The sequence below is a fragment of the Meles meles genome, chromosome 18, assembly GCF_922984935.1.
Source record: "Meles meles chromosome 18, mMelMel3.1 paternal haplotype, whole genome shotgun sequence".
Taxonomy (NCBI): Eukaryota; Metazoa; Chordata; class Mammalia; order Carnivora; family Mustelidae; genus Meles; species Meles meles.
The window spans coordinates 52,037,545-52,052,947 of NC_060083.1; the positions used below are offsets into that span (position 1 = coordinate 52,037,545).

Genomic DNA, 15,403 nt, shown 5'->3' on the forward strand with positions numbered 1-15,403 from the left:
TTTTCCAATTCTATGTATTTAATAAAATCTCAAATTCATATTCCATTCAATGTATTCCTTTCATTAGAAAGTGAAATGAGACATTTTATTTTGGAGGAGTGTAAATTCTAGAAGAATAAGAGTCTGAAGTTTTCCTTCAGAAATAATGTAGCCATAGGAGTGATCAACAATCAAATATAACAAAGAAAGCTTTATCTGTATTTTAAATTTTTAAATGTAATAGTTGATATTACAAATATATAATAAGCCAATAGCAAACGTATTATATGCTAGATTATATATCATAACAGTAATCTGTATTTTCAAACCTAGTCATCAGGGTTTTTTCTTTTAAAAATTATTTTAAGAAAACAGCCATGGGTTTTTTTCCTTACAAGGCAGCAGCTTCAATACTGAAAGTTAATCTCCCAGTATTTTCCTTTGACAAAAATCTCAGTGAAGTTTGAGGGACATATAATCAAGGACGAATTTTGGATATTTACATAAAGCACATTTAAATTAGGAAATATAGAAAAAATAAAGCTAAGTTATTCTCTAATAAATTCCTTATTAAAGCAAAAGGAAGAAGTAAGGATAATTTAAATGTATATTCTTCATAAAAGTAAATAGCAGATAGCAAGGATTTTTTTTTCCCAAAATTACTTTGACTTTGAGGATATTCATCTGGTCACCATAGATTAACCCCAATCCCTTTATGCATTTATGTTACTTTACAATGCTAATTGGTATTTATTATAATGACCTGGAATTATTTTATGGTCCTGGAATATTTTCAAAATCTTCAAAGAAAGATTAAAGTATTATTCTAAGTATATATGTAGCAACTTGCCCTCCTTAGTAAGGTGCACTCAGTTCTTTCAATATGTGATATTTGCAATGCGTTGTCTGAAGTCTCCCAGCCCTGTAGACCAACTGCCTTCGTGCTTCCTGGATGAGAGAGAATGAAAGGACCAAGTGAATAAGAGAGGGAAACCATAACCTATCAAGGCTGCTTACCTGCAGCCTGCAGGGTGCTGGAGTGCTCTGACCTTTTTCTTCATGATGTAGCCAGCCAAGAAATTAGATGGTCATTTCTTCACATCTTTACCTTTCTGTGAGGTTTTCATTCCTGTGGCATTTATGTGTAACTTCCTTGAAATGACGAAGTTGCGGTGTTTTACTGTCCTGCCCTACATCCTCTGGAGATGAGCAGGCACATTTCAGCCCTTCTACTCTATCATCATAATTCCTTAAGAAATACAGGCCTGGTTGAATTCTGAGTCCTCTTGCTCTTGAAGCCTGTATGAAGCACCTACAATAGCTAACTGAACATTATCCAGGTCTGTACAATTCTACTTCCTTTTTTTTTTTATTTTATTTTTTTTCATTTTATTTATTTTTTCAGTGTAACAGTATTCATTCTTTTTGCACAACACCCAGTGCTCCATGCAAAACGTGCCCTCCCCATTACCCACCACCTGTTCCCCCAACCTCCCACCCCTGACCCTTCAAAACCCTCAGGTTGCCCCAACCTCCCACCCCTGACCCTTCAAAACCCTCAGGTTGTTTTTCAGAGTACATAGTCTCTTATGGTTCGCCTCCCCTCCCCAATGTCCATAGCCCGCTCCCCCTCTCCCAATCCCACCTCCCCCCAGCAACCCCCAGTTTGTTTTGTGAGATTAAGAGTCATTTATGGTTTGTCTCCCTCCCAATCCCATCTTGTTTCATTTACTCTTCTCCTATCCCCCTACCCCCCCATGTTGCTTCTCCATGTCCTCATATCAGGGAGATCATATGATAGTTGTCTTTCTCCGATTGACTTATTTCACTAAGCATGATACGCTCTAGTTCCATCCACGTCGTCGCAAATGGCAAGATTTCATTTCTTTTGATGGCTGCATAGTATTCCATTGTGTATATATACCACATCTTCTTTATCCATTCATCTGTTGATGGACATCTAGGTTCTTTCCATAGTCTGGCTATTGTAGACATTGCTGCTATAAACATTCGGGTACACGTGCCCCTTCGGATCACTATGTTTGTATCTTTAGGGTAAATACCCAGTAGTGCAATTGCTGGGTCATAGGGTAGTTCTTAATTCTAACCTCTGTCACCAGCCAAAGAATGTCTGAGGAGGTTGGCAGAATGGTGTCAGGACCCCTATTCTTAGGGTCTTAACCCTTTCATTGTGGGAGGATATTTCCAGTGAGGAGGATGTTAGGAATTTGGACCATTTCTCTTGAAATGGAATCCCAAACCATTTCCTCTGAAGATTCTACCTCCTTGAAAAACCTTGTTACAAATGAGAACACAACTCTTCAGAAATGGACACTGAAGGCTCATTGGTAAATATGGCCTTCCAGCTCCTAAAATAGAATTTGGTGAGGGTAATGGATGTTTAGATGGCCAAACCAACCAATGGCTGACACCGCTGGCCAGAGAGCTATGAACCACTTACTAAGGGTCAAAGGTCTTGAAAGACTTAAGACCCATATCTCAGTAAGAGTTCACATGGAAGTACTCACCCCTCTGTGAACACCTCTGCCTCAGACCATTCTGAATTTGAACCTCCTACCTTTTTATCACTTAATCTCTTTTTAATCCTGTCTCTCCCTATTGTCTGACCCTACCACTGCCTGAGCCATGGTATTCATTACCCCCCAAAACAGCGCTGAGTTGTGTTTGACTGTTGTATTTAACTCGTTAGGCACACTAATCATCTGTCATTATTTCTGGTACTTTTTCTTTTGAGAGACAAAAGCAGTGTTTTCTTACAAGGTTAAATTCTCTTTTATGCTAAAGTTTCTATGGAAGCTGTTTAAAATTGAAGGTTCTATTGCATTTGATATTTATAAAATAGTGTTAGAAAAGTAAAATACCATAATTTGAAATAGGATGTTTTCTTTGAATCTGTAAGCTTAAGTCCAAATATTTATCATTTCCAGCATAATGAAAAAACAGAAATTATTTTGATGTTTTATATGACTTAATAAGTTTGGTGGCCTTATATTAAACATAAGTAGCTAAAATGTGTTCTAGAACTCATAATATGTTGTTCTGAAGAAACGATATTAGTTTAAACTTTTTTACGTAATAAAGGTAAAAAATAATGAAGTAATGTGATATTCAAAGACATACATGAAATCAAGGGTCCCCTGTGAAAATCCAAACTAAAAGGAAAAATTGTTAAAGGATTATGCATTTGCATAATACAGACTCTATTAAAAAAATGTATTAAATTTTAAGAAATTATTCCTTATTAGAAGCATTCTCCTTGCCACTTAGGTATAAAACATCTGCATTATTTTTTAAAAGTTTTGTTTTATTGTGTCTTATACATAAAAAGAATATATGTCATAAATAATACTTAAGTACTAATGCATACAAACAAAATGAACATCACGAACTGACCACCCACGTTAAGAATTAGAACGCTGCTAAGACCATTGTCTCTAGCCAGATGCTCCTTTCTCTCCCAAGCTCTGGGTATCTGCCCCAGAAGCAACCTGTGGCCTTAATTTTGTATTGATGGCTACTATATATTTTTTTTTCAGGATAGCTTTATCACAAATCTGTACCCTAAACAATATGTTGTTTGCTTTTGCTTATTTTTGAACTTCACAAAGATGGTTGCATAGTGTAGGTCATCCATGATTTGAATTTTTCAGTAGTTTATTTTGAAGATTCATTCATTCTCTTGTGTGCAGCCATAGTTTGTTCATTTCTCTGGTTATAATAATATCCCTTTATGGCAAGTCAATTAATTGTGATACACAGTTGAGTCACCTCTAGTTACATAGTTTTAAAAACTCCATTATGTGCATTCTTGGACATGTCCTTGGTATGCATGTAGATGAGTTTCTCTACAAAATGTTGGGACATAGCTTATGAAAATTTTCACCTTTTTTAGGTAGTGCTAAATTAACTTAAAATAGTGTTTTGTCACCTCACACTTTCATCATGTGAAGAGTGCCATTAACAGACATCCTTGCCAACACTTAGTAGTATCAGACTTCTTAATTTTTGCAAATACAGTGATTTTAAAACCATGCTGCATTTTCTGATGACTCCTGAGGTTAGGCACATTTTCATGTGTTTACTATTAAAATGTTTCCTTTTATAAATTCTGTGGTCATCCCTTTTTCTCGTTTCTATATTACAGAGAATTTTCTATTTCTCTTTATTTATTGGTATGCTTAACAAATTCTGGATACTGTTTTCTCATTAATGAGATATGTTAGAAATCTCCTTTTTTAGGTTTCTATTTATTTTTTCATTATCTTTGTGGTGTCTTTTGATAAATAGAGGTTCTTAATTATATTATAGTCTAACTTACCAATCTTTTCAACTTCCTGCCTTTTGAGTTATGTTTAAAAAATCCTTCCTTGGACATTGGGAGATGGAGAGGAGAAGGAAGTTGAGGGAAATTGGAAGGGGAGGTGAACCATAAGAGACTATGGACTCTGAAAAACAACCTGAGGGTTTTGAAGGGGCGGGGGTGGGAGGTTGGGGGAACCAGGTGGTGGGTAATAGGGAGGGCACGTATTGCATGGAGCACTGGGTGTGGTGCAAAAACAATGAATACTGTTTTGCTGAAAAAATAAATTAATTAATTAAAAACATCCGTCCTTATCTTGAAGTAAAAAAGCCCTCCCTGATATTTTTAAAATTGTGATCTTTCACATTTGGTCTCTGATCCACTCTGCATTGATTTTTAGAATATTAGCCTTATTGGTATATAACTTACATACAATTCATAGAATTCACCTATTTAAAGTGTACAATTGAGTGGGTTCCAGTATGGTTTACAGAGTTGTGCAACTATCACCCCAATGATTGTGGAACATTTTATCACCTCCTTCCAAAAAAATGGAACAGTCAGCCACTCTCCATTTTCCCCACAACACTCCAGCCTTGGGCAACTACTAATCTAAATTCTGTCCCCCCAGATTTGCTTGTTCTGGCTGTTTCTTTTGAGTAGAATCATAAAATGTGTTGCTTTTGTGATTGGCTACTTTCATTCAAGGTTTTCAAGGTTTCATTCATGTCATAGCCCATATTAGCTCTCCATTCCTTTTTTTTTTTTTTTTTACTGAATAATATTCCATTGTTTGTCTATACTGTCTTATTTGTTCATTCATCAGTTGATGGGCAATTTGACTGTTTCTACTTTTTGCTGTTAGGAATAATGCTGCTATGAACATTCACATACAAGCATTTCTGCAGAGATATATTTTACTTCTCTTGGGTATATATCTAGGAGTAGAGAGAATTGATTTTTGTCTGTTGTGTAAGATAGGGATCAGATTTCGTTCTTTCCCATGTGAATAGCTTCTTGACTTAGGACCATTTTAAACTGGTTCATCATTGCCCCACTAAATGTAATACCAGCTCCATCCCATGCGACCTTGTTTCTAGGTTCACTGTTATGTTCCATGAGTCAGGATGTTTCTATTCTTTATGATTATACTGCACTGTATTCTTTCAGTGACATTATTTTAGGCCTGACATGTGGTACAGAATGTCACACCAGTTGTTCTTTAGGCGTATCATGGTACTGGGTTCATCCTGTGCATTTCAGGTTCATCTTGTCAAGTTTCTTGGAAGCTTTGATGAAATTTTAATTGGACTTGCATTGATGCTATAGATCAATCTAGAGAGAACTGATGGAAGGACTTTCCATCACCCTGATCTATCTCTCACTTATTTAGATCTTCTTTAATGTCTTTCAAAAAGGCTTATAATTTTTCCTTGGAAGTTTTGCACATCTTTTGGTAGACTTGTTTCTGAGAACCTTATATTTGTTATAGTTATACACGGTGTTTATAATTTTTTTGCTGGTGTATAAACACTACAAACAATTTTTAAACATGGATCTTTAGTTCAGACACCTTTCTAAACTCTTACTATTTCTAATAATTTTTATATTCATTTTGCATTTTCTCTGTAGACAATCATGACTGGAGACAGTTTGTTTTCATTTTATTTTTTCTTGTTGAATACTTACAAATACAAGTAGTGGTAGGCATATTTTTTCTTCTTTCTGATTTTAAAAGGCAGTAGTTTCACAATAAATAATGAATAAAATTTGCTGAACTTTTGGTAAATACCTTTCATCTCATTAAGAATGGTCTCCTAGATTCCTCTATGGCCAAGAGTTTCTGTCATGGACTTTTCTTGAATGTTTTTCTGTTTATTGTGATAACCATAAGGCCTTTTTTCCTTTAACACATTAATTGAATAAATCATATCATAAGCTTTTTTTTTTTTACCATCACACCAACATTATGTCCCATACATTTTTAAATGATGTCTTATTGCTGGCTCCAATTTGCTAATGATTGTTGAGAGCAACCTGAAATTTTCTTTTTTAGACGTGTTTTTTAATTGGTATTACGCTAGTCTCACAAATTGAGTTGCTAAGTAATATTTTTTCTATTCCCTGAAAGAATTAATGTAAGAGTGAATTATTTGTCTCTTAATAATTTGGTGAATCTGGCCAGTAGAGCCATCTGGGGTTGATATTTCATTTCTGGGAAGATTTTTGACTACTATTTTAATTTTTCTAATGGTTACAGGATGATTCACATTTTCCAATTCTTAAAACCAGTTTTGGTAAATTTTTATAGTTTTTGAATTTTTCCTTTCCATTTAAATTTGATATTTATTGGCATTTATAGATTTTGAGAAATGTTAAACTTCCCTTGCATTCTCTACAACACAGCAGTTATATATTTTATTTGTATACATTACCAGACTTGGTTTGCTAATAATTTATTTAGGATTTTATGTCTGTGTTCATGAATGAGTTGGCATATAATTTTTATTTCTCTTCCTATTCTTGTCATCCTTTGACTTCTGAAATAGTTAGTATGTTTCTCTGTCCTCTGCAAGAAATTATAAAAGACTAGAATAATCTATCCTCTGGGAAATTTTTTTAGAACTCACCTGGAAATTATCTAAGCTTGGTATTTTCTTTGTAGAAAGATTTTTCACTATTCTTTCAACTTACTAGTTAGATTGTTTTATTTTCTTTCTTATTTTTGGCAGTCTATATTTTCCTAGGAATCTGTTTTACCTTGGTTCTCCAATTGTTCACATAATATTTTATGGTATCTTTTTAATCTGTGATGTATAGTATTTTTTTTTAATTTTAGTATTAATCATTATCTCCTTTTTATAGGTAACAATGCCACAGCTCTATTTTCAGCCTGGATATTGTTTATTTATGCCTTCTTTCTTATTTCCTTCATCAGTCTTACCAGAAATTGTTCTATGTTGTTAATTTCTTTAATCGACCTTTTTTCTTAACAATTAGACTTTTAAAAATAAATAGCATGTTGTGGCTACATATTTCCTTCACTTTCATTTCATCCTTCAGGATTTAATAAAGAATATTTTCATAATCAACCATTTCTGAGAATTTTTATTTAAATGATTAGAATTTATTTTTATTAAGAAATATGTTAGCATCAATCATTTTAAAAGTCACAAAAATAGATATAATAAAATATCTCCCATGCTTCCCTGATTGTTATACTAACTCCCTCATAACCATCTAAAACCGTACAAATGTTAAAAAAAAAAAAAAAAAAAAAAGTCTTGTGTCTTCTTCCAGAGTCAATTCTAAGTTTTTGAACTTAATTTCATTTTGAACCATAGGTTGGTTGGTTGGTTATTTAAGAGAGAAAGTGTGGGGAAGAGGGACAAAGGGAGAGGGAGAGAGAGAATCTTAAGCAAGCTCCATGCGCAGCACAGAGAGATCCCATTGCAGGACTTGATCTCATGGCCCCGAGATCATGATCTGAGTCAAAATCAAGAGTTGGATACTTAACGAACTGAGCCACACAGCCACCCTGAACCATGAGTTATTTAAAGTATATGTTAAAAATTTTGAAGTATATGGGGAATTAGTTTTATTGTTACTATTTTTGTCATGGTTCCCAATGTAATTGAATTCTTGTTGAAGAATTTTTTTTTTTATACCGTCACTGTTTTTGCAATATGTTGACATTTAGGTTTCATGGTTTCCTGAGAGAGAGAGAGAGAGAGATAAGAAATCTCCTTCTAGAATAGCAGATTTTTCATTTTCCCCCGTAGTTCCATTAAATTTGTTGTATATATAATTTGAGCCTGTTTGATCACATGTATGTAGTTTAGATGTATCTGATGAATGAAATTTTTAAAAATAATCACTTAATGATACTCTATTTTGAGAGTGTCTTTGGTTAATATTTTACGGACCTAATTTTTTCATTTCCTTAGTTTTAATTTCCTTATGTCTTCAGTATGTCTCATTTAAAAAAGGGTGAATTTTGATTTGTTTAAAAAAATCTGAACTATCACACTCTTTTAAGTAGTTATTTTGGTACATTTACACTTGTTGTAATTATTAAAAGACCTTATTTTTTTCATCTTTCTCACTTTTTTCTATGTATCTTTCTTACCCTTATTTTTAAAATAGACTGTATTTTAAAAACATTTTTAGATTTACAGAGAAATTGAGAGGATACTACAAAGAGCTCTCATATCCTTTGCACCCAGTTTACCCTGTTATTAATATATTAGTATGATACATTGTTTACAGTTATGCACCAATATTGATATATCATCATTAAGTTTATTTTTACCTAATGTCATTTTCTTGTTCCAGGATCCCATCTAGGTTATCACATTACATTTACTTGCCATCTCTTCTTGGTCTCCTCTGCTATAGTAGTTTGTCAGATTTTCCTTACTTTTGAAGACCTTGACAGTTTTGAAGAGTAGCCATTTGGAAATTGTAAGATGCCCTTCATTGTAATTTGGAATTCTTCTGCAAGGAAGATTTGTTTATTCTTCCTCATTTTATTAATTTATTACATCATTTATTTATATGAGTATGTACTCATGAATATATATTTTATTCTTTGGAATATATTACAGTCTTTTTTTCTCAAATAGTTCCAGCTTTGGCCATTGGGAGGTCTTTCAGTTGGTTCCTATATCAGTTGGCTCCTATATTTGATATACTCTCAGCAATGAACACTTCCTAGCACAGAAGATGTTCTGATTCACCTTATGTGTTTCCTTGCTTATGTATTTCCATTCTTAGAATCAGCCATTTGTCCAAGGGCCACTGGTTCCTTTTATTGGTGAATGGTACTAGAACCCAAAATCTGGGTGCTCAGTGTACTTGTTGCTACTGGGATGTCATTTACTGAATGTATTCTTTGCCTGCTTTTTAAGTTTTTCTCTTTGTCTTTTGTGTTCTGCCATTTCATTATCTAGTATACAGATGTGGAGCTCTTTCTTTTCCTTCCTTTCTTCATTTTCTGTGTTTATTCTGTTTACTGTTTCTGTGGATTCTTGCTTTTCCCCAGTTCTGGAAAATTCCCAGTCATTTTTGCATATCCTCCCTATTGACTCTGTCCCCTCCTTCTGGAACTCTAAAGATATATTAGGTATTTTTATTTCACCTTTCATAGCTTTAAACATCTCACTTATAGTCATTATCTTCTAATATTAACATGCTACATTGAGGAACTTATTAGGATCTCTCTTCTCGTTCATAACTTTTTGCTTCTGCTATGTATAAACTGCCTTAACACGTCTGTTCTTTTATTCAAAAACCTTATTTTTGGAAATTATATTTGTTTTTTTCTCAAATCTGGTAATTTTTGCTTAATGTCTTCTGATGTACTCATTTTGTGATTTCATCTTTTGTTTTTTAAAATATTTAATGCATGTTATTTTTATCTTATTTTTCTGATAATTCTCGTATTTGAAATACTTGCCAGTGGGAATCTGTTTTTGCTAACTCATACCAATGGTGTTTTTTTTCTGGGTTTAGTAATTTTTTTATTATGAGCTCATTTTCTATTTATCCTAATTTATGGAAAATTAAAGACATTAAACTGAAGAAGCTTTTCTCCAGAGGGAATTTGTTTTAGTTTCAGGCAAGAGTAAATAACACTATGGACCTGGAACCACTTTAGTCCTATTCCAGGCTCTTTGACTTAATTCTGTAGAATCATGTTCAACTCCCATATTCCTTGCCCCTGAAGTTGCAGTGCTAATAAAGACATTTGTCCTCAAAGATACCTTGCCTTTTGGGCATGCTTACTGCTCATTATTCTATTTTTGGCAAATGCAGTTTACATATGTGATTTTTGTTTTCTTTTGGTTTTTCTCTTTGGATTTTTCTCTTACTTCCTGTGAGCAAAGAAAGAAAACATTGTATTTTTTTTTAAAACATTGTATTTTATACAGAACTACTTGTTTCATCTCATGAGGGCTTCTCCAATATCTAATCTGCCAAACTGCCTGAAGTAACTATCCTAAATCATCAATATTCCTGTCTCTTCCTTGCCTTCAACAAGGACGACTACAACATGTAGTTGTTTAACCCTCTTAATTCTACTTCTCAGATTGTATTCCCATCCATTCCTCTCTGCTGGCCTTCCCATCTCTGGTGTCTCTCACCCATTATATATACTACCTACACATTAGTCTTTCTTAATAGAAATTCAGTGGTGTTTCTTTGCATACTCTCCCCACCTACAACTCTCCAGTATCCAATTGAGATATCTTATTGGTTCTCTAAGCCTTGATTTCCAACCCTTGTAGTTTAATATCTTCAATGTCTGCAGCAAATCTCTGTTTTCTGAATTTCCCCTATTCCTTTTTGATGCTCTGTTTTTCTTCCATGCAACTCATTCTTTCTGCCTGAAATATCCTGTATTCATCCCTTTCCCCAAATGGTACTGTCTCTTAAGGTACATCTCAGATGCATTCCGTTTTATTCAGTTTTCCAGAATTCTTCCTAGCGCAAAGTAACTGCTCCGTCTTTTGAACTTATATGGCACTTTGTCTTCCTTTGTGGCTTTATGGTGTGTGTGTGTGTGTGTGTGTGTGTGTGTGTGTGTGTGTACAGTGTTTGTAGCTTATATACTACAATCTGAACTCTTTAGGGAATTTTTTTTTTCTAGAAGTCACTTATGGTGGCTTCCACATCATAGATCCTAACAAATAGTGAATTATATATAATTATAAAATAAAGAGTAACATATTGGAAATATTTCATACTGTGGTAGTAATTACTCATATACTTGCTGTGAATGTGCAGAGGTAACCTAATACATCAATAGCTTATTAATGTGTCTTTATTCCAAGAGTACCTAAAGAATAATTTTTCTGTTTTCAAAATAGTCCAAATGATTCTTTCTTAATCATGAACATGCTATCAACTTTTAGACACATTTTGCTTTCATAAAGTATATTTTTAATTTTGTTTGGGACTACTTTGATGATAATACTGGCAGTCCACAATCATTTACAAGGTGTTTCAACCTCTCACTTCTTTTGCCAGAATTGTCAGATTCAGAGTGGTTTCAAGAGTCATTAGCTTTCTAAGGAAATTGGTGTGTATGTTTGGTGTTCTTGTGGTTTTTTGTAAATTGGTTTTTTATTGTAGTAAAATACACATATCATCAAATTTACCATTTTAGCCATTTTTAAGTGCCAGCTTAATGTGGTATTAAATACGTTCACATTGTTGTGCACCCCTCAGCACATTCATCCCCAGAACTCTTTTGTAAAACTGAAACTCTGTGCCCATGAAGTAGTAATCCCCCATCTTCCTTCCAGCCCCTGGCAACTGCCATTCCATTTTCTGTCTTAATGATTTTGACTACCCAAAGTATCTCATGTAAGTAAAATCAACAGCATTTGTGTTTTGGTGAGTGGCTTATTTCACTTAGCATAATGGTCTCAAGACTTATCCATGTTGTAACATAAGGCAGATTTCCCCCTTTTTGGCTGAATAATATTGCTTTGTACATAGAGACTCCATTTTGCTTATCCATTTATCTGTCAATGGACATCTGGGTTGCTTCCATGTTTTCTGGTCTGTAGTTCTTAACTTGTAATTGAAATCAGCTTGATTAGAAGTTGTTCTTATAGTGTGTCTCCTGTAGATACAACCTTTATTAATTTGTGAAATTTCTTTGTAACTCTGCTCTTTTATATCAGTCAAATAGATGAAGCTTTCTAGGTCACTATTTATAATATTAAAGAAAAATGAACACATCTATTTCAGTGGCAGTTCCGTCACTGTAGTTACCAGCACATGCTAAGGACTGAAATATTAAATACCCTAGGGAAATCTTTGGCTTTACGTTCTTTCATTTAATGTTTATTTCTTCCATAATTAGTTGATTCATTTTTCAGTACAATTTTTCGATTTGAAAACCATCTTTGGACTACAGCCAATGTATATCAATGTGCCAGCAATTTAAAATGCCTTCCTTAAGTTATCATCACATTCCTAGTCAACTAATAAAAATATACAAAATTATAAAGTAAAGCAGTGGCAAGGTTGTGGAGAGACAGGTTCACATACCCACTGTTGTTCACACTGGAAATGGATCCAGTGTTTCTGTAGACCAATTTGGAAAGTTAGAAAGTTTTTCTTATCTTTTAACCAAAAAATTTTGATAGTATAACCTAAAAGCAAAATACCAGTGTAATTTTTTAAAAAATTTATTTGACAGAAAGAGATCAGAAGTAGGCAGAGAGGCAGGCAGAGAGAGAAGAGGAAGCAAGGCTCCCTGCTGAGCAGAGAGCCTGATGTGGGACTTGATCCCAGGACTCTGAGATCACGACCTGAGCTGAAGGCAGAGGCTTAACCCACTGAGCCACCTAGGTGCCCCCAGTGTAATTTATTCATAAATGTTTCATATGTAATAATGACTAACTGAAAATAAGACAAATATCCAAGAATAATGATTAAGTAAATTACAATGTATTGCAATGATGAAGTATCAAAGAGCCACTAAAGTGACATATATACTAAAAAATGGGAATGAAGATGTAAAGTTAGGTATAGGAAAGGTAGAACAATATCTAAACAGTGATTATACCATTAAAAATATTTGTTTGTACATTGTCAAAGACTGAAATTCAATTTGGGGTGGAGTCAGTGGTTTTGGAAAGCTAACTTTTTCTGGTTAATTTTTTTTTTTAAGATTTTATTTATTTATTTGACAGAGAGACATATCACAGGTAGGCAGAGAGGCAGACAGAGGGAGAGGGGGGAAGCAGGCTCCCTGCTGAGCAGAGAGCCCGATGCGGGGCTCGATCCCAGGATCCTGAGATCATGACCTGAGCCGAAGGCAGAGGCTTAACCCACTGAGCCACCCAGGTGCCCCAATTTTTTATTTTTTTATAAAAAGACATTATGACCTTGCAACTTTGGGATGTAACTTTATTTTAATCATAGTGAAAATTAGAGGTTAAGTATACAGTAAGAGTAAATTAATAAAACACAAGAAATGTCTTTCCTTATAAAAAATTCTTACTCCTTTGATACAGTATAGTATGTGATAAAAACAAAGGCTTTCTTATCAGACTGAATTTAGATATATCTTTGCATGTCTCTTTTTCTTGGAGTACATGTCTTAATCTGTTCAGGCTTCTATAATAAAATACCACAGGCTGGGTGTCTTCTAAATAACAGAAATTCATTTGTCCCAGTTCTGAGGCTGGGAAGTCAGAGATCAAGGCATCAGCATGGTTGTGTTCTGATGAGGACCCTCTTCCTGGCTCAGAACTAGCATCTTCTCACTGCGTCCTCATATGGTGGAAGGAGCAAGGGATCTCTTGAGTTTCTTTTGAAAAGGCACTAATCCCATTTTATAAAGGCATTTATTACATCCTAAAGGCCCAAGATGACCTGTGTCCTTAAAAGAAGAGGAAAATTTGGACCCAGAGGCACGGACAAACAAAGAAACCATTTGAAGATGGAGCAGAGATTAGAGTTATGTGTCTAGAAATCAGGGAACACCGTGGATTGTCAGCTGCCATCAGAAGCTAGAAGGGAGCCATGGGCCAGAGTCCCTCTCTTAGCCTCCAGAAGGAATCAACCCTGCCAGCACCTTGATCTCAGACTACTCATCTCTAGAACCGTGAGAGAGTATATGTCTGTTGCATTAAGCCACCCAGTTCATGGTACTTGTTATGGCATCCTCAGGAAACTAATATGCCCCATATGTTTGGGAATTAAGAAACCTGCTTCTAAATAGTTTATAAGTCAAAACAGAAAATAATAAAGGAAGTTAAAAAATGTTTTGACCTAAAGGATCATGAAAATACCATATATCTACACTTGAGAGATTAAACTTACGTAAAAGTTGGAGGAGTATATATTCTTAAGTTCATGAATCAGAAAAGAAGAAAGTATACAAACAAATGAGCTAAATACTAAAAAGAAGAAATCAGGAGGAGGAATATAATAAACCCAGGAGTGTAGAATGCAAGACATCATGAATTCAGAGCCAGTATCAATGAAATAAAACCAAAGATACCATAGCAAGCACTAGATGAATCTTAGGAACATAATATTGAATATTTGAAAAAGCAAGTTGCCGAAGAATACATGTGACATTCCACTTACATAGATATTTGAAACAAGCAAAACTAAACATGTTGTCTATGGGAAAAAGGTTTTAGGTAGAATTTACATCTAAGCCAGGAGGGAATGGCATGGGATGGGAGAATAAGTGGTTGAGGGAAGGAAGGGGGAAGGGAGGAAGGAAGGAAGGAGTGAACTTGTATGTTTGTTAACCTTTTGTGATTCTTCTTTTATGATTTTCCTATTCATATCCTCTGCCCATTTTCCCATTTTTAAAAACAAGGTTATTGCTGACATGGAGGCCCAAGTGCACAAGCTGAGAGAAGAGCTGATTCACGTTAATTCTCAGCGGAAGCAGCAGCTGATAGAGCTCGGTCTTCTTCGCGAAGAGGAGAAGCAAAGGGCTGCAAGGGACCACGAGACCACTGTCTACAAACTGAAGGCTCAGTCAGAAAAGATGAAGATGGAGCTGAAAAAGACTCACGCCGCGGAGACTGAGGTGACACTGGAAAAGGTAAGCTCTCCAGCTGGATTTGTGCAGGCCACTGAAACCCGTGGTCGGGCCCACTGCTGCATCTAATCTCTGAAAGGTGGTGAGCACAGAGCTACTCCTGAAACCTAACAACTCTTCAACTGAGCCATTTAAGTGTCCTGCTCTATGTTTAAGCACCACAAAAATCATCCAGGGAGTTGGGTTTCCTATTTTCCCTTGACATCCCTGGAAAGGATAGTATGGAATATCCCATTCCATAGTATTTAAATGCACGTTGTGATACAGCAATGTAGAATACTGTCCAATATTGCACTGAATAGGGATACTTGAGCTGTAGCCCCAAGTTTTCCTAGGTTAAGATTTCAGATCTTTTTTGGCTTTCTAATAGTCATTTCTAGATTTTACAGTCTTTTGTAACAGTGTAACATAAATGATGACATAATTCCAGATTACTATTTCAGATTAAAGAAAGTTTCTTTAAAATTATATATTTTTGAAATACATGTCAATATAATGTTTACACACTTGGGATCGAA

General features: G+C 34.7%; 1 protein-coding gene across 1 annotated transcript in view; it reads left to right on the top strand.

Moving 5' to 3' along the window:
- CEP112 (centrosomal protein 112) overlaps positions 1–15,403 on the top strand; it is a 409,934-nt gene that overhangs the window by 234,337 nt on the left and 160,194 nt on the right. The window contains exon 21 of the mRNA XM_045984701.1: positions 14,658–14,888. Within this exon, the coding sequence (XP_045840657.1) occupies positions 14,658–14,888 (231 nt within the window). The remainder of the gene's footprint in view (positions 1–14,657; positions 14,889–15,403) is intronic.